Source organism: Indicator indicator, chromosome 29, assembly GCF_027791375.1.
Source record: "Indicator indicator isolate 239-I01 chromosome 29, UM_Iind_1.1, whole genome shotgun sequence".
NCBI classification, from domain to species: domain Eukaryota; kingdom Metazoa; phylum Chordata; class Aves; order Piciformes; family Indicatoridae; genus Indicator; species Indicator indicator.
The window spans coordinates 3,472,797-3,492,710 of NC_072038.1; the positions used below are offsets into that span (position 1 = coordinate 3,472,797).

Below are 19,914 nucleotides of genomic sequence, written 5' to 3' on the forward strand. Positions count from 1 at the left end.
CTGTGGTTTTCCTTCAGTGAAGCCTTTTCTCTTCTGTCTGGTGTAGGCAGGACTCAAATTCTGCTCAGAACCCAAGCAGAGGTGATGGTGCTGAACAGGACGCTGCTCCTCTGGGCCTGGGCTGACAGCATAGACTCACAGAATGGTTTGGGTTGGAAAGGACCTTTAAAGCTTAACTAGTCTGAACCCATGTAGTCCTCAGGGACATCTGCAACTAGAGAAGGTCACTCAGAGCCCCCAGCAACCTGACCTGGAATGGTTCCAGCCATGGGGCATCCCCCATCTCTCTGGGCAACCTGAGCCAGGGTCTCACCACACTCTGTCAAAAATGTCTTTCTTCTCTCCAGTCTGAATTTCCCTCTTTTAGTTTTAAACCATCACCCCTTGTCCTGTCACAACAGGCTCTGCTCAAAAGTCTGTCCTCAGCGTTCTTCTAATCCCATGAAAGGCTGCCATGAGGTCTCCCTGAAGTCTTCTCTTCTCCAGGCTGAACAACCCCAATTCTCTCAGCCTGTCCACAGAGCAGAGAGTTTCCAGTCTTCCAGACCCATTCCCACAGGTCCATGTTCTTGTGCTGAGGACAGCACTCTATGGTTAGACTACTCCATGGGCATGGTTGCCATCTGTCCTAGGAGACTGCTAGAAGAAACTCAGTGTGGGAAGCTCTGTAATCTGAATTTCCAGCTTTGTTGGATATATTTTTGCAACCAGCTGAAAGAGATGCAGCAGACTGGTACTGCAGCAGATCCCAGTTTAATTTACTAAGAAACCCAAATATGTCTTGGAGGGCAGTGAAGAAAGATTTGTCTTCATTGACAGTGCCTTTAATTTCCACCCTGGATGAAGGTCTTTCTTCTGGGTATCTCTCTGATTAGTTTTTCTTCCTCACTTTGCCCAAGTTTTCAGCTTCCAAGTCAGCAGCTTAACTGTTACCCTTTAGCTTCCTGCTTTAAAAGAGACAACTTAAAGCATGGGGTGGGAGGGGAGTATTCTGGGCAGACCTGGCTCCATTGTTGTTGAGCCTGGGCCTCCCTGAAGCTACCCCATCAATGTTAATGTGAGCAGACTGGTCATGGCTATTGCTATTCAAACCTAAACTGAGCATGTACTGAGACAAAGAGGCCACAGTTTAATATTTCATGTTCCATAAGGCTGCACCCTGAGCTCTTACTGAAATGTGTCAGTAAAGGAGTGCTGGAGCAGCCAGAGCCAAGAGGATCCTGTGCTCTGCTTCTGCCTGAGGCATGTTCTCTGATACTGAACAGCTTGCTTGACCCCCTGTTTTTCAGCCAACTTAGCTGTAAAATTAAGCAACAAGGAAAGATCCACAGCAAACAGACATGTGTGGAGGTGAGCATCTAAGGCCAGCTTTTGCTTTAGTGATAAATTCATCTTACTAGCAGAATTTGGTGGTGAGACACTGGAAGAGGTTGCCCAGGGAAGTTCTGGGTGCCCCCTCCTCCCTGGAGGTGTACAAAGCCAGGTTGGACAGGGCCTTGAGCAACCTGGGCTAGTGGAAGGTGTCCCTGCCCATGGCAGGGGGGGTTGGAACAAGATGATCATTAAGGTCCCTTCCAATCCAAACTATTCTATGATTGTATCATTTTTGGATTTTAACCTATTGTGTGTTTTTGTTGTCCTTCCAGGCAGCATTCACCCTCCTCCTGGGCCCTTTCACCTTCTTCAATGTGCAGAAGACCAAATATCTTCAAATTGTGACATCCCTCATGAGATGGATAGGTGAGTCTCAGCCACCTCTTTGCCATAGATAGAACCTGAGTCATGCTGCTAGTGCATCTCTTGGGCAAAGTGTTCTTGTTTGGAAGCAAGTGCTTGCCAAAACTACCTCTTCAAGGAGGATTATCCAGGCCTGATAAACTTTTGGGAGAAAGGATTTTTGTTCTAGGATGAAATTTCAGATTAAAACGGAGCAAATGGTTATAAATCAGATGGGAGCTAGTAGATGAAGTTTTAATCTGGTTTGTGTGAGAGGCAGAGGGGATTTGGAAGTCTGCTGTGGTGGGGTTAACAATGTGCCAAGTGCTGGGTCCTGCACTTGGGTCACAACAACCCCTTGCAACACTCCAGCTGAGTGAGAGGCTGAAAAGCTGCTCAGCAGAGAAAGACCTGGGGGTGTTGATCAACACTCAGATAAATATGAGCCAGGATGTACTCAGGTGGCCAAGAAGGCCAACAGCTTCCTGGTGTGTATCAAAACCAGTGTGGCCAGTAGGACCAGGGAAGTGATTGGACCTTGTACTTGGAACTGGTGAGGCCCTATCTTGAGTATTATGTTCAGTTTTGGGCCTCTCATTCAAAGGACACTGAGGTGTTGGAGTGGGTCTAGAGATGGGCAGTGAAGATGAAGGGTCTGGAGTAGAAGTCTCTTGAGGAGCAGCTGAAGGAACTGGGGTTGTTTAGACTGGAAAAGAGGAGACCAGGTGGGAGCCAGCTGGGGATTGGTATCTTCTCCAAAGGAACAAGCAGTAGGACAAGAGGAAATGGCCTCAAGTTGCACCAGGGGAGGTTTAGGTTGGATATTACACCAAATTTCTCCACTGAAAGAGTTCTCCAGTTTCTGCTTCAAGAGCTCCAGAACTCTCAGACTGGAGCAGGTTTCCCTGGGAGGTGGTTAAATCCCCATCCCTGGAGGTGTTTAAAAGACACAGAGATGTGGTGCTGAGGAGCATGGTTTAGCACCAGAGAATGGTTGGACTCAGTGGTCTTTTCCAACCAAAACCTATTCTCTGATTCTGTGCTCCCCACCAGTTGCTGTTCAGCAGTAAGTTTCTTATTTTCTCAGCATGTGGCCAAGAGATTTTGCACAACCTTTGGTTTGGTCTGAGAACAAAAGGCACTTCTGTCAGGCTTCCCACCCTTAGTTTAGCATCTCTTTGCATTTTTTCCTGGGCCTTGCTGTACCATAGGATGTGCTGCATTGGAACCCCCAAACCCAGGTCTGTTGTCCTTGGGAACCTCCTCTCTTGTGACTTCTTTTCAACATCTTATTGCCAAGAGGTTCTGGTGAAGACAAGAATTGCCCTCAGAGAACTAAGGCATTGCTAGTGCAGTGCTTTTGTCATCCAAAGATGCAGCTGCCTCACATCTGCCTTGTGTGTGAGCATACCCTGAAAGGCTGAGGGGAAGGTGGTGTTCTGGAGGCTTATCACAGAATCCTTATGTTGAGGTTTGTTTTGTGTAACCTAGACAGAAATACAGCTCATGGCTAACAGAGGGAGTTACAGCACCAGCAGCATTTCAGGTTGCCTCCTGGTTCATGGGTCCAGACCATTCAAGCACAGAGTTGACTCTGTTTATACTCATCACTGACCTGGAACAGGAATAAAAGCTACTCTCAGACTATTTCCCATCACACACCTACACTTGACCTGACTTCAGCTGGGTATCATCCACTCTCTATGGGATCAGAGTCCTCTTTGGAAGTGGCTGGCAGTCACTGGAGGAGAACAGAGATGCTCTGTTCTTGAGAACATCTGAGGCAGGGTTAAGAATCTATCACCCAAGAAAATGAGGTTGGGATTTAAGCCCTTGAGTCTCAGCTGCTGTGGAGCTTGAGTTAACAAATCCTGTCCTTGGATGGTGTGCAGAGCTGGAATGTCTTGTTTTCCCTTGTGTGGGCTGAGCACATGAAAGGTTTGGAAGCCCCCCCATGCTCTTCAGAGAGAGAGGTGATCTCACAAGGGGTAGTAAAGAAAGTTTTGGGGTGGGATTTGTTAGCAGAAAGAAACCTCTGCTCGTTTCCAATCGCTCCCTCTCCCCTTTCCTGCTAAAGACATCAGTCAGACCTCATCCTGTCTCTGTGACAACCTGATGCCTGCCTGCTCTGCCCCTGGTTTCCTTTCAGCCAGCTCCTTCCAGTCTGAGGATTGCTAAAGCTTGGCAGAGAGGCAGAACCATTTTCCTTTTTCATCGCTTGATGGAGAGGGACAGAGGCAGTGTTTGGAGAAGGGTAGGGGAAATTCATGCTTTAGCCTGATTGATTCCTGCGTCAGCACGCTGGGGAACAGCTGCCCCACATAATGATATTTAATGACCCTGACAGCACCTCAGTGGCTACTTAGAGCTACAGATTCCTTATGTGTACAATGAGGGATAGATTTATTAGGAAAGACAATTTATCAAACAGCCACGTGATGGAGGGAACGGAGAAAAGCTCTGCCTGCAGACTGCAGGGTAAGGATGGATCCTGGCCTGCCCCTATTCATCAAGCTGGCTTCTCCCATGTCCTCACCTCACTCCTGTCCCCTCCTCCAAAAGCAGAGCTGTGAGCTGGTTTTTTGTTGATGCTTTGAGAGCTTAAACCCTAAAGAATGGTCTTGGCTGGTGTTTTGTGATCTTCTGAACTTCTGCTTGAATGCCAGTGACCAGCTGTGGAGGTGTTGTCCTGTCATGATCTGTGCCTTTTCAGAGTCACAGATGGCTTTTCGTCATCTTCCTCTAGCTGTCTTCTGAGCCATGTGGTGCTGAAGGTGATTCTCCTGCAAAGCCCTCTAGAGCTGAACACAGAGCTGCCAGCCTGCCTCTTTGTTTCATAGATTCATAGAATGGGTTGGGTTGGAAGGGACCTTGAAGATTATTCAGTTCCAACCCCCCTACCATGGGCAGGGGCACCTTACACTAAACCAGGCTGCTGGAGGCAGCTTTGAACACAGAGCTGCCAGCCTGCCTCTGTTTCATAGATTCATAGAATGGGTTGGGTTAGAAGGGACCTTGAAGATCATCCACTTCCAATCCCTCTACCTTGAATAACATTCAGTTACAACCCCCCTATCATGGGCAGGGACACCTTACACTAAACCAGGCTGCTGGAGGCTGCTTTGAACACAGAGCTGCCAGCCTGCCTCTTTGTTTCATAGATTCATAGAATGGGTTGGGTTGGAAGGGACCTTGAAGATCATTCAGTTCCAATCCCCCTCCCATGGACAGGGGCACCTTACACTAAAGCAGGCTGCTGGAGGCCTGGCTTTGAACACAGAGCTGCCAGCCTGCTTCTGTTTCATAGATTCATAGAATGGGTTAGTTTGGAAGGGACCTTGAAGATCATCTAGTTCCAACCCCCCTACCATGGGCAGGGACACCTTACACTAAAGCAGGCTGCTGGAGGCCTGGCTTAGAACACCTCCAGGGAGGGACTATCCATGACATCCCTGGGCAACCTGTTCCAGCATCTCACCACCCTCACTGGAAAGAACTTCTGCCATCAAACTTCAGAGGGACAGTGGCTCCTGCAGCTTATCTGTGCCCATTGGCCTGGTGTGGATGGGAAGCTGCCCCCCCGTTTTGCATAATGATCTGGGAAAAAAAAAAAAAATCAGTCCCCCTTCCTTAAGCTGGGAGGTCAGCACAAGCTCTGCAACATGCCTACAGCAGGCCCCTGTGTGCAGCCTTCTCCCCAGCCTGCTGTGGAGCCCCTGGATGGAGGAGCAGCAGCAGCTGATGTAAGCTGCACTGCCCCAGGTGTACTGGCGATTGAGATGACAGTGGCTGAGAGGATGGTTCTTGGCAGCAGGGAGAGCTAGCTGTGTGTGAAGGTCATTTCTGCTGGTGTTTGTAACAGTGGCAGCCTTGCCTTTGAAGGTTGCTTTCCCTCTTCCTCCTGATCTAAGTGACAATCAAATGTCACTAGCCTCTTCCCAGATCCTCGTGCTCATCGCAGGCAGCACAGCAGCTACCAAAGCCTACAGCAGGCTCTTGCCACACCTCACAGGCAAGAAAAATTTCAGTCTGTCTCTGAAAAGTACAATATTAAACACTGGGAATTAAAAAAGGCCCAGTTCAAAGAAGGTGGAGATGTGGCAGGGATCAGTCCCTTCATCTGCCTGTGGGAAGGGACTGGCCAAGACAGGCACCTTTGAAGCCTGAAAAAGGAGAAAGTTGAAGGAGGAGCTGCAAGCCCAAGTGCTGTGGTGCTAGACAGCCCAGACAGATGGACTGTGGTGGTCTGGGCCTGCTGAACACAGAGAGCTCATCTGGAAACAAGGCTGGCACAGCAAGGCATTTCCCTGTCAGGACTGATAGAGCTCAGAGGGTGGATCTGTGTCTCCAGGTGGAGTGGGGCTGATGGCAGAGAGGCCTTCCAGAGGCATTGAGCTGTTGGCAGTCTTCTGAAGAGTAACAACTTACACACTTGGCTGCAGAACTGATTGCCACCTCGCATGGGTGAGTGCCAGTGGTTGAATTCAGTGCAGCAGTCAGTGCTTGAGCTGCTGGCCCTGTCTGTGCCTAGAGATCTCTGTTCCCTGGGAGCTGTCGCTGTGCAGGGATTTGCCTGCACAAGCTCTCAGCCTTTTTCCAGCTGTAGAAACTCCTTAGGCTGCTTCATCAGCCCTTGGGAGACTGGGCACAGGCACCCTCAGGGGTGTGATGGGGAACATGTCTGTTGTGCTCTCCTAGAGAAAGGGCTGCTCAGGCAAAACCACTTGTTTGAAACCCTGATGCTGCTGGTGCTTACAGTGAAGCCTTGATTCGAATTAAGGATCAGACCTTGTTGGCTCACCCAGCTCTTGAGCTCTCCTCTTAAGAGCAGAGACAGGCCCCAGACTGGTTGACCAGGTCAGTATGAGTTGTCCCCTTGGGCTGAGGATTTCTTCCCCAAACTCCAGTTCCTTCCTTCCTTTCAACTCCCTTCCATCTCAGCCTCCCAGAAGTGTGGAGCTGTTATTAACCTAAGCCTTTCACCCATTTTGGAGCCCGTTTCCAGGTCTTCTACAAGGTTCTTGGAAGAGGGCATCTCTTGCAGAAGGCTAAACCAACTAAGCCATCAATAACTTAGAGCTGTTGGTATTTTCAGTCCTGCTGTTTGGCCTTCAGGCTCATTTTCCCTGGAGGGTTTAAATCTGTGGTGGTGATGAATTGCTCCCTAAAGAGACTTGAATATCTAGCTGGGTTTTGTGCTTTTTTTTCCCCCTTCCCCTCCTTTCTCCAATCCTGTTCAAGGGGGTGGTGTTAGGGATGAGCTGCTAGAGGGCACAAGGGACTGAGCCAGGCAACTCTGCTGCCCTCTCAAAGCAGAGGAAGGGACACAGCTCCCTGGGACACATCCCTACCTCTTTATTATTGGATAATATTGGATAATAACTGTCCAGCAGCGTCATGGGAAAGGATATGGATTAGGAAAGATAACAAAAGGCCAGGGCTTGGTGGGGCTCAGCAGCAAACATTGGGCTATTGTGTATTAAGCAGCTAACCCGATTAATTGCAGCCTGTTCCAGCCTGAGCTGCCCAGCTCTATAGGTGGGGACTGTTGGCTTTAAAGACACTGGTAGCATGATTATCACTGCTGTTATTGAAGAGTCTCCAGCAAATGTTCCCAGACAGCTCCCACGTGGCACATTTGCACTGTGTGCAGCTCTTGATGCTGGATTGGAGTTATTAGAAAGTATTGTATTTTAATAAAGAGAGATTTTTAGAGGGGAATAAACTTGTGGGCTTGGTTGCTGCTGGCTTGGTTCTGTTTCTGAAGCACAGGCAGAGCCTAGCACATCTATCCAAGCAGCTGAAGGCCTTGGGACAGAGCATTCCCAGCCCTGCCCAAATTACAGTCTCACAGTTACATGCCCACAAATAAATTCTTTTCCCTGGACAGAGGAGAAAAAAGGACAAGAAGGGCCAGGAAGTCTGTGTAAAGCTCCTTCTCTTCTGCCAGGACACTTGGTAGAAGGCTTTTAGGCAAGAAACTGGGAGAAGGCTCTCTAGAGCATGTTGGTGTAGTTCATATCCATTAATTTCTCTGCTAGCTCTGCTCTCTCCACCAGAACCCTGCTCTTCATTCCCCAGCACTTCTCTGCAGAGAGCTGGTCTCAAGCCATCTCACTCGGTGGGAAGGTTTCAGCTGCTGTAGGAAGTGGGGCTGCCGTCCTTAGAGGGTCTGATTTGGTGCAGAAACCAGGAGTCACTCTGCTGTGCCCCTTCAGCTGCAGAGACTGAGAATTACAGAGGAGGTTGACACAGGAAAGGGTGTGACAATTCTCTGAAGTCCTGCATTTCCAGTCTCCTGCAGAGAGCTTAGTCTATCAGTGTCCCCAGTCCTCAAGATGGCCTCTTTTCCACCTCAGAAATGGAGTTTTCTGTAAACAGCTAAAGAAGGGCCCAGTTTGATCTCTGCCCCTTCCCTTTTGCAGAGCAGGGCGTGCAGGAGTGGCAAGGAAGGGGGAACTGCACTGCAAATCAGGACACTGTTGCATGCTCATTCTGACAAAGCTGCTTCAACAAAGTTACTCCATGTTCCTGCATCCCTTTTGGAGCAGAGAAAGCTGCTCCCAGAGCCCAGGGTAAATAATTCACTAAGAGAAGTGAATATATTCATGAAGAGTTAGTTAAAAGGCTGTGCTTCTGTCATGCCTGCTTTCAGGGTTGTCTGCTGAGGAGCTCATCCCAGTGCTGCTTGTGGGGGGCAGTGGGGTGAAGCAGTGCCTGGGCGAGTGGAAGAGCCTTGCTGGCTTCAGATGCAGATGGAGAGTGACAAGTGGGGCTGGACAGGGCCACTGAGATCCTGCCTGAAGTGTTCTTGAAAAGAACACTTTATTCAGGCAGCAGGAGATGAACTGCTGGGTCTGAGATCTGGAGAAAGGGGAGTTGGAAACACAAGGACACGTTCATCCCTGCAGAAAGGTCTGGTCTTCTCCTTAGCATCAAGTGACAGAATGAGAGAGGAACCAGCCCCAAGTTGCACCAGGGGAGGTTTAGGTTGGATAGCAGGAAAAATTTCTTGACTGAAAGAGTGGTCAGACAGTGGAACAGGCTGCCCAGGGAGGTGGTGGAGTCACCAGCCCTGGGGGTGTTCAAGAAACGTGTTGATGTGGCACTCTGGGACATGGTTTAATGGCCATGGTGGTCTTAGGTTGATGGTTGAACTCTTTTGGTCTTTTCCAACCAAAACAATTCTGTGATGGTTCCCACGCAGGTTGTCAGAGTGGCCGTGAGGCATTCGAACCTCCTCTCTGTTCAGTGTGTGTTGGATCAAAACTTCACTGAGTAGGATCCAAGGCAGGATGGGAGAAGGTTGCAGAGCACCTGGCTTTCATGGAGCACAAGTGCACTGCACCCAGTGCTTCCCAAAGCCTGGCCAGCCCCAGCTCAGGCTGATGGTGACACCAGAGTGTGCGCTGGTCCCTGCTGGCAGAAGAGTGGATTCTGATGTGGAGAGAGAGAGGTGACTGTCAAAGCTGACAGACCAAGTCAACAGCAGAGCTGAGAGCAGAGTTCTGGTTGCAGAGGCTTTGTGGAGCTTCTGCCAAAGGTGGCTGGAGGAGAGAGGACAATAAACTACGTGGGTAATTTTCCACCCGAAGCAAACAAGCCTCGCTGGCTGCTCTTTCCTTCCCATATGTTGAGATAAAGCATCCCTGATAAACACTACAGTGCAGAGCTGTTTGGGTTGGCTTTTTTGTTTTGGTTTGTTGGTTTGTTTTTTTTTTTTTTTTTTCCCTTGTGAACTGTTGCTGCTGTGCAGATGTCTGTGCAGAGAGCAGCTGATGTAGGCTGAGAGAGGGCAGCTCCACCGGTTCCACAGCAGAAATTGTTACTGTGGTGGGGGATGCTATTTGTAAATCTTGGTTGTCGTGTAGCAAACTCTTCCCCCAGATGCTGAAGCTGGGAAATGATGATGCCTTTGGAGCAGAGAAGCCCTGCTGAACTGCTGCTGGCAGCCCAAAAGTCCTGGTGGTACTTTTTAATCAAGTTTGTAGGCAGAATGGGCTCTGCCTGGCCCACAGCCAGGGCAGCAACAGTGTCGTCGGAGATGCTTGCAGCAGGAGCTAGCCAAGCCTGCCAGAGGGGGTGACATGGCAGGGGAATGGAGGTGCCCAAGAGGCTTTTTATTGCCTTCTTGTAAGCTGCATCCCACTTATGTGGTCTTCATGTGCCCAAATGTGGCTGTGCTTCCACTACTGTGCAAGCAATGGTCCCCTGCCTTAGGCTTTATAGCAGGAAGGGTAACACTGTCCCTGCAAGTCTCTGCTTTCTGGTAGAAGAAGCCACAATGAGGTCCCACAACTTTTGCTCATACCTTTCTTTTGGGGAGTAATTTCCCTCCTCTTCTCCTTCTGGCATCTCTCTCCTGAGAACTGCTGTCTTCTATGAACAGATCCATCTTGCTTCCCTGCAGTCTCTGCACTCATAAATCCTTCACCTTCCTCAAGATGGTGTTTTAGGCTCTGTCATTGCCAACTCTGTTCCTTAACTACTCCAGTTCCCACATCTGATGGAGTAAACCTGGTTTTCATGTTAACTCTGTACTTCCATTTGATATAGAAACCTCCTCTGAAGACTGGAGAAATTTATCAGGTGCTGCTCTGGAGTTTACAGCAAGCTGGAGGTCATGAACAAATAACAGGATATAGCTTCTGCAGGAGAAAGTGGGTAACTGAGTTTTCAGTTTAATAGCTGATGTCTTCATTGCTCTGCCAGCCTGGTGAGCTCCAGCCATGCTTTAGGACTTCAGGTGCCACAGCTTCCATGATGCCTGGCATTTCCAGAGTTGCAGTGGGCTCCTAAATTTACCCAAAAGTAAATTGAAAGATGGGAGGCATCTGGCTCTAAGGGGTACACCAGCACCTTAGAGAGACATTGGAGGTGAAGTGTTGGGTTGAGGTGCAGAGGTAGGACTGTCTTGATATGGTTGGACTTGATCTTGGAGGTCTTCCCCAACCTTAATGGTTCCATGGCCCAGTGCTGTGCTGTTCGATATGCACAGGGCAGATGCTCTTCAGAATGTTAGGGTTGGAAGGGACCACAAAAGCTCATCCAGTCCAACCCCCCTGCCAGAGCAGGATCAGCTAGAGCAGGTCACACAGGAACACATCCATGCCCTTAGTTTGATGTCCTTTCTCCTAAAAGAACTATTAAAGGTTAAACTAAATGAGATCTGTCCCTCTGTTTAAGACAGATCTGCTGTGTTTTGGCTTCATGAAGCATCAGCCCAAGGTTACAGCTGGGGAGAGATCTTCCTCCTTCCAAAGGGAAGGGGCTCAGAAGCTCATGCAAATGTTGTCCTCCTGGAGAATCTATCATGCCACTTAATGTATGGAAAGGGGAGCAAGTGGCAGGTGTGGTGAGAGGGTGATTCATTGTCATTATTTGCTGGCAGACTGATTCTCTGCTTCGACAGGAGAGCTCTGTCAGCCCTGCAGCCGCCGTGACGGATGGCACTGCCTGCACAGACATGGCTGGGCTGGGCTGGGCAGGGCTGCAGCCAGCAGTGGGCTGGTGTGGCTGGATGCCACTGCCTCTCTGGGAAGGGTGGCAGGGGGGTAGGGTGGTGTTCTCACCAGGCTTTGCCTCTGGGAGAAGAAATGAGACTGGGGATAGAGTTGGAGAAGGTGAGCGCCCCCCACCTTGGTTCTGGTGTCCCCATTGTAAGGACATAAAAGCTTTGGAATGAGTCCAGAGAAGGCCACAAGGATGATCCAAGGGCTGGAGCACCTCTGCTTTGGGGATAGGCTGAGGGAGCTGGGGGTGTTTAGAGAAGAGAGGAGAGGAGAAGAGAGGAGAGGAGAGAAGAGAGAAGACTCTAGGGTGACCTTAGAGCTGCTTTCTAGTACCTGAAGGGAACCTGCAGGAAGTCAGGAGAGGGACTTCTCATGGGGGTGTCTAGAGACAGGACAAGGGAGAGTGGCTTTAAATTGAAGGAAGTAGGCTTAGACTGAATCTTAAGAAGTTCTTCACTACCAGAGTGGTGAGACTCTGGAATGGGTTGCCCAGGGAGGCTGTGGACACCTCTACCCTGTAGGTGTTCAAGGGTAGGGTGGATGAGGTCTTGAGCAGCCAAGTCTAGTTGAGAGCCATCCTGGCCCATGGCAGGGAGGTTGGAGTAGGTGATCTCTAAGGTCCCTTCCAGTCTAGGCCATTTGATGATGATGACTCCTCCAGCTGTAGTGAATGGGTGTGCAAGATTGTTCTTCCTTTGACTTTATCCTACTGACTCTCAACATTCAGGTGGTCATCATGTAACCTTTATTCTGTTTCATTTTTCCCCTGGTAAATCTTTTCCCCACCCCTAGTTTGTGGCTCTCTGCCCCCCTGCTTTCTGGAGCCACTAAAACCATCCTTGTTTTGACTGGGACCAGTGCTTTGAAGGTTTAAGTTCACTGTTGAACCTGGGAGGTAACATCTGTCTGTGGCCCAGTCACAGAGACTGCAGAACCTCACTTCTGAGCTTGCTTGCCCCTTTGCCAAGCCACCTCTGTCTGAATTCCATGACAGGGCATCTTTCTTCTCCCTGTTTCCCAGTGTGGCTCAGTGCAGGATTTTCTCCATTATCTTGCAAAAAATGGGGGACACCTGGTGAAAGATTTTGCCAAGAAGGCTAGGGAGGGTTAAGCCAGAAATTCATTCTGAGTATCAATTCTTCCTCCAGGAAGCTACCATGATGGGAGAAGAAAAAAAAAAAAAAGCAAATCAAAACAACTATGATTTAGCCTTGGATTTCTTTTTGTCTGCAATAGGCTTTCTGCAGAGAGGTGAAGCTGGAGTACAAACAGCATCTTTCATGTACAGAGGTGTTTGCTTTGACTCTGCAAAATGATCCTTACACTTTAGAATGGTGAAATTATCTTCCCTCCTTCTCTGCAGCTCTGTTAGACTTCTACCAAAGTTCACAAAAATGTAATTCTTAATATCCCCAGGCTCCCGTATTTCCCAAAGTGCTCTCACTTGGATGTGTGCTCATCCATATTCATCCTTCTTCCACCTGCAAGGACCACAGCAGAGCTGCCCTGTCTCTGAATCAACATCTCCTGGTGGAGCAGGACAGGCAGCCCTAACTGTCTGCTTTGAGAAGAGCCAATGTTTGCTCCTCAAAGAGGGAGAGGAAGGGTCTGGAGGGGAGGTGGCTGAGGAGTTGTGAGATTCATCACAACTCTTCCTTCATGACATACATCCTTTATATGTTTTTGGTTTTTTTTTTTGTTTTCCCCACAAGCCTCACTTATATCCTTCAGTAACAATGATGCTCAAATATCCAGAGGAGAGGATATGAGGCAAGAAGTGTGTGTTCCCTGTACCTTGCTGGCTGTGAGCCTGTCTGTGGTGTGAGGGGTTGGACACCATTGAAAAACCAGGAGAAGCAAAGCCCTGGATTGCTTTTTAAGCACTTGGATAAAATGTGGCTTGAACCATAGCTTTGATGTAACCTCCTGACAATCCACAGTGGCATCACTGTCCCCCTTTGTGACTCAAGGGGCTGTTGGTTGTGGTATCTAGAGGTGTTTCCTCCCTGGAGCTTGTTGTTTATATCCTCTGTCTTGCCTCTAGAGGAACAGATCAAGGCTTTTTTTATTTTTTAATGAACTGATGTCTGACTTTGTCAGGGTCCTTGTGGTGCAGGAACACTGGTGGACAGCTGATTTGGCACCTGCAGGTGACTCCAAGTGGTGTGGTGTGACTCTGCCTCCAGCCTGCTGTCCAGGTAGAGGAGAGTGTGAGCAGGAGCTTTGAGTGTGCCTGAGGATCCTGAGCTGCCTCTTGTCTGCTCAAAGCTGTCAGTCAGAGTCTGTCATCTTCCCTTCATCTTGATGTATCATCCAGCATGACTAGGTCTGAGTTGCAATTTTGAACTTGCTTCCTCCCAGGGGCTGGCAGATAAATCTGGCATGCAAATGTTTAGGCTCTCCAGTTCCAAGAGTGAGAGACTCTGCTGCTGCAGGGAGTGAGAGAAAACACAACCACTGGGGCAGGGTTGCTCTTAATCTCCTCTGGGGCTGGTATTGTGCTGGGGTGGTTTCCAGTTTACCCAGCACCTACCTCTCAAGGATTATGCATCTGCAGAGCACCAGTGCTAGGGCAGGGGGAGCACAGCTTACCTTGGTGAGATCTTGGTGTTGGATCATCTCTTCTTGTAGCTTTAGGATGGTTAGTTTTTGAATGAAGCATTCAAGGAAGACCAAAGGTTTGTTGTTAACTTTAAGATGTTTAATCTTTGAATGAAGCATTTAAGGAAGAACAAAGGTTTGTTGTTAACTTTAAGATGTTTAATCTTTGAATGAAGCATTTAAGGAAGAACAAAGGTTTGTTGTTAACTTTAAGACGTTTAATTTTTGAATGAAGCATTTAAGGAAGAACAAAGGTTTGAATTCCAGCAGCTTAAGCCAAGGACTTCTATTTATCATTACAGGAATTCTCTGCTTTCAGTGGTTCCTACCAGCAAAGCACATTTGGGCAGAGGAGAACCTGTGGATCTCCAGCTGAAGAGATGTTCTGAGCCTGGGGTGGCAGCTTGGAAGTTCCCCTGAACTGGTCCTGCTAGCACTGGTGTGGAAAATGAGGCTTTGAGGTGATAGGAGACAATGAGTTTGGGGGGGTGGAAATAGATCACTCTTCATTCTGCTGAGCAGAGCAGGTGGAGGTTTGCTGTCTGGTGTGCAGGGGAAGAATTGTGAGGCTTGTGCAATTCCATCTAGTCCAGTACAGGACCAGCTGAGGACTGGGCTGCAGAGGCTGACCCCCTCTCAGACAAGAAGGAAAGGAACGGTCTCAGTGTATTTCCAGAGCTGCCTAACCTGGTTTGTCTTCTTGTTCAGGGCATCTTCTCCTCTTCCTTTGTAGCCTGAGCAGCCCCAGGGAGCACAGCCAATGTCACATCACCTGAACACAGCTCTTTCCAGCTCTCTTGCTGTAGCAGATACAACTGGCACACATCTCCCCTCTGGGGAGCCATGGAGAGGAGGCACCACAACCCTGCCAGTGCTCAGTGCCCCTCATTTGCTGACTTGAGTGAAGGCAAGGGGAGCTGCATACCCCCAGAGCAATGAGTGGTTGCTTTCCATAGTCCTCTGCAGTTGCTCTTGGGGTGGTGAAGAGAGCCCAGCACTCCCAAAGTGGCCTGGCCCTCCTGGTGCCATGAAGCAGTGGATCTGCTGTCATCAATCCAGTGCTTGCAGAGAGCTGTTAGCTCTGTCCTGTCACTGGGAAGCAGTGGGAAGTGAGAGGTTTCCTGAGGCAGCAGGAGGTGCAGTGTGGCATGTGGCTTGCTAAGGGCTCAGCAGGATGCTGGCCACGGGAGGAACAGGAGGATTGATGTGAGAGGAGAGTCTGGGCTTTGGAGGGCAGCCTTCACTTCAGGTTAATCTGGTCTCTCTGGAGAGCAGCAGTGCTCACTAACTGGTCTGTAACTGCCAGCCCCATCCTTGTCAGGAGCTTCCCACCACCAGCTGCCTGGAGCAGTACTGGACAAGGAGCAAGCCAATGTCTCTGTCAACCCACGGTGAGCCAGCTCAGCTCAGTGCCTGTCGCCATCCTCCCGTGGGCTTGGCTGCAGCAGGAGTGCTGAGGGACCTGGAATTGTGTAGTCTGGAGAAAAGGAGGCTGAAGGGACACCTTGTCACCCTCTACAACTCCCTGAAAGGAGGTTGGAGTGAGGTGGGGGTTGGTCTCTTCTCCCCTAGTATCAGGTGATAGGAGGAGAGGAAATGGCCTGAAATTGTGCCAGGGGAGGGTTAGGTTGGAGATGAGGAAAAATTTCTTTGCTGCAAGAGTGGTCAGGGAGGTGGTGAAGTCACCCTCCCTGGAGGCATTCAAGAAATGAGCAGACATGGCACTTGGGGCCATGGTTTGATGGTCATGCTGGTGTTGGGTTGTCAGATTGGATGATCCTGGAGGTCTTCTCCAACCAAAACAATTCTATGGTTCTTTGCCTGCTGCTCTGGTTAGCTCCTCCATTTGTATTTCTGATACTCAGAGCTGTCTGTAGCAGTAGCTTCAGCATTCTGTTACTTCTTCCATTACCTGATAATTCACAGCTCTGCTGCCATGCCTCAAACCAGTGCAGGAGCCAGCCCAGTGCCAGCCACACGGGCTCAGCATCCATTGCCAGCACCAAGCTGTAAATCTTCACTGCTCGCTGCCCTGCCAGGCAGCCTTTCCCCCTCCCTGTTCCTTGTTAACTCCAGCAGCTGCTGATCACCTTTTCCCAGGCTGATGTGATTTCTGTGACACCAGAATTAGTTTTCTGCTGGTTTTATGTGCCATGCTAGGAATAACAGTCAAGCAGTAACTGCTGCTGGCTGGAATTTCCAGCAGCAGAGTAAGTGACAGGTTGGACTCGATGATAGCCAAGGAATCAGGCCCAGCCAACATGGATTTAGGAAGGGCAGGTCCTGCCTCACCAACCTGATCTCCTTCAATGATCAGGTGACCAGCCTGGTGGACGTGGGAAAGGCTGTGGATGTAGTCTACCTGGACTTCAGCAAGGCCTTTGACACTGTCCCCCACAGCAAACTCCTGGCCAAGCTGTCAGCCTGTGGCTTGGACAGCAGCACTGTGCTGGGTTAGGAACTGGCTGGAGGGCCAAGCCCAGAGAGTGGTGGTGAATGGTGCCACATCCAGCTGGCAGCCTGTCACTAGTGGTGTCCCCCAGGGATCAGTGCTGGGCCCCATCCTGTTCAATATCTTTACTGATGATCTGGATGAAGGGATTGAGTCCATCATCAGTAAATTTGCAGATGACACCAAGCTGGGAGCAGGTGTTGATCTGTTAGAAGGTAGAAGGGCTCTGCAGAGGGACCTTGACAGACTGGGCAGATGGGCAGAGTCCAACAGGATGGCATTCAACAAGTCCAAGTGCCGGGTGCTGCACTTTGGCCACAACAACCCCATGCAGAGCTACAGGCTGGGGTCAGAGTGGCTGGAGAGCAGCCAGGTGGAAAGGGACCTGGGGGTACTGGTTGACAGGCAGCTGAACATGAGCCAGCAGTGTGCCCAGGTGGCCAAGAGAGCCAATGGCATCCTGGCCTGCATCAGGAATAGTGTGGCCAGCAGGAGCAGGGAGGTCATTGTACCCCTGTACACAGCACTGGTTAGGCCACACCTTGAGTACTGTGTCCAGTTCTGGGCCCCTCAGTTTAGGAAAGATGTTGAATTGCTGGAGCATGTCCAGAGAAGGGCAACGAGGCTGGGGAGAGGCCTTGAGCACAAGCCCTATGAGGAGAGGCTGAGGGAGCTGGGGGTGTTTAGCCTGGAGAAGAGGAGGCTCAGGGCAGACCTCATTGCTGTCTACAACTACCTGAAGGGAGGTTGTAGCCAGGTGGGGGTTGGGCTCTTCTCCCAGGCAACCAGCACCAGAACAAGAGGACACAGTCTCAAGCTGTGCCAGGGGAGGGTTAGGCTGGAGGTGAAGAGAAAGTACTTCACAGAGAGAGTGGTTGGCCATTGGAATGTGCTGCCCAGGGAGGTGGTGGAGTCACCATCCCTGGAGGTGTTCAAGAGGGGACTGGACGTGGCACTTGGTGCCATGGTTTAGATAGGCATGAGGTGTAAGCTGACAGGTTGGACTCGATCTTTGAGGTCTCTTCCAACCTTCTTGATTCTTGATCTTTGAGGTCTCTTCCAACCTTCTTGATTCTATGATTCTAAGGGCATTAGCCCAGGCTCCTCAATTCATTCCTGTCCCTAGCACATTGCCTTTTGTGATAAGCTTTGTAAAATGTTGTTAGGCTTTTCCCTGACACAAGTGAAGGGTAGGAGAGCAGACTTTGTGCCTAGAAGTGATGAATTTTAATAGCAGCCTGTTCAGTGCTGCTTTAGTCCCTTGCAGACCAGCTTCACCCTGGGATTAACTACAGCCAGCCTGTTCCTGCTGCCCAGGAAATGGCTGGCTGGTTCTTGCTCTGTCATGCTTGACAGATCCCAGGGACAGCAGAGCTTGGTAGTGCTCCCATGCACCTGCCTGTGCACAGAGGTGAGCTCTTGCAAACCTTAGTCCAGTTGCAAATGTGTAGGAATGTTGCTGGGATTGACTGCAGCCGGGTTTGATCTCCCCTTCTCTTAGAGGTCAAAGCCCAAGCATCTCTAAGCTGTTTGTAGCTGGTGACCCTTGGCCAAGGTGTGTGGCAGAAGCATCCGTGGGCTGAGACCCCTGAGGGCAGCAGGCTCAGCTGTGTTACTGTTACACTTCTGACAGGCCCAGAGCAACCATTTGCTGTCAGGGTTGGGAGGCTGAGTCCCTGCAGGAAGGAGACTGGAGGGAGATGCCTGCCAAAGGCAGTCCCCAGCCTGTTCCCTTATCTGCTGAGTAGCACTGAGAGCAGGTGGTGATTAATTCCTGCACACCCTGCCTTTGATGGAGCACCTTCTGCAGAGATAAGGAGATGCTCCTGAGCAGGAGAGAGCCAGTGCCAAGGCTGCTGATGGGATGAGGGTCATGGGGAGTGCAGACCTGGGCTCCTCAATCTAAGAAGGGCATTGAGATACTTGAGCATGTCCAGAAGAGGGCAACGAGGCTGGAGAGAGGTCTGGAGCACAGCCCTGTGAGGAGAGGCTGAGGGAGCTGGGGGTGTTCAGCCTGGAGAAGAGGAGGCTCAGGGCAGACCTCATTGCTGTCCACAACTACCTGAAGGGAGGTTGCAGCCAGGTAGGGGTTGGTCTCTTCTCCCAGGCAAGCAGCAGCAGAACATGAGGACACAGTCTCAAGCTGTGCAGGGGAAGTTTAGTCTCGAGGTGAGGAGAAAGTTCTTCACAGAAAGAGTAATTGGCCATGGAATGTGCTGCCCAGGGAGGTGGTGGAGTCACCATCCCTGGAGGTGTTCAAAAAAAGCTTGGCTGTGGCACTTGGAGCCATGGTTTAGTTGTCAGGAGGTGTCAGGTATTAAGTAATAGGTTGGACTTGATGAGCTCTGAGGTCCTTTCCAACCTGGTGGCTTCTGTGACCTGAAACCTTCTCTCTCTCCAGCTTTCACCCTCATGATTATTCTGGCCCTCATCCGCATCAGCAGAGGCCAGGCCGAAGGTCACCCGTCCATGGCCCAGCTGGCAGGCATCCGCAATCTCTTTGGGGTGTGTGTCTACTCCTTCATGTGCCAGCACTCCCTGCCGTCCCTCCTCACCCCCATCTCCAGGAAGAAGCACGTCAGCAAGCTGGTGCTGCTCGACTACATCCTGATCCTGGCCTTCTACAGCCTCCTCTCCTTCACTGCCATTTACTGCTTCCGCAACGACTCCCTCATGGACATGTACACGCTCAACTTCACCAACTGTCACATCACCAACCTGGCCTTCATCCGCTACTTCCTGGGCCTCTTCCCCGTCTTCACCATCAGCACCAACTTCCCCATCATCGCCGTGACCCTGCGCAACAACTGGAAGACCCTTTTCCACCGGGAGGGGGGCACCTACCCCTGGCTGGTGGACAGGATTGTCTTCCCTGCCATCACTCTCGTTCCTCCCGTGCTGGTGGCTTTCTGCACCCACGACCTGGAGTCCTTGGTGGGGATCACGGGAGCCTACGCTGGGAACGGGATCCAGTACCTCATCCCAGCTTTCCTGGCCTACTGCAGTCGGAAGGACACTGAGCTGGTGTTCGGCAGCGAGGCGGTTAACAAGCACCGCTCCCCTTTCCACCACTCCTTCTGGATCGTCTTTGTGCTCATCTGGGGCTTCTCCTGCTTCGTGTTTGTGACTGCAAACATCGTCCTGAGTGAGTCCAAGCTCTGATGGGGGGGCAGCAGGAAGCACTCACTCCCTCCTGGGCTCCAGAGACTCTAGCATTTCAGCTCCCCCTCTCTGGACTGAGGGGCGGTGTAAAGGGAAGCGTCCAGGTCATCAGCTTGGTGGCACAGGCTACGCCTGGGCACAGGCTTTCTTCACTCTCTTTTGGGTGTGGATGGAGTGGGCTCAGCCTTGTTAGAGCCATGGTTCTCAGACCTGTTCCATAAAGCCATGGGGCTGAGCCCTTGGCAGCCTGCACGGTTAACCAGTGTCCAGCCATTTCTGCCTTCAGCCCTCAGCTGGAGCATCACACTCTGGATCCCCACAGTGGCTCTGGTGTGCTGCAGGTGCCAGCACACAGGAGAGCAGGCAACTGAATCAGCTAAGTGTCCCTGCTCCCAAAAGCAGGGACATGCTGTGCAGAATCCAGCAGGAGTTTGGGAGAACTGAGTCTCTTCCTTCCTCTGAGACTCCTTC

The 19,914-nt window shown here is 50.6% G+C and overlaps 1 protein-coding gene across 1 annotated transcript in view; it reads left to right on the forward strand.

Annotated features, from left to right (window-relative positions):
- TMEM104 (transmembrane protein 104) overlaps window positions 1-19,443 on the forward strand; it is a 51,843-nt gene extending 32,400 nt beyond the window's left edge. Inside the window, exons 8-9 of the mRNA XM_054393939.1 lie at window positions 1,647-1,740; window positions 18,683-19,443. Of these exons, the coding sequence (XP_054249914.1) occupies window positions 1,647-1,740; window positions 18,683-19,443 (855 nt within the window). The remainder of the gene's footprint in view (window positions 1-1,646; window positions 1,741-18,682) is intronic.
- The last annotated feature ends 471 nt before the right edge of the window (window positions 19,444-19,914 follow it).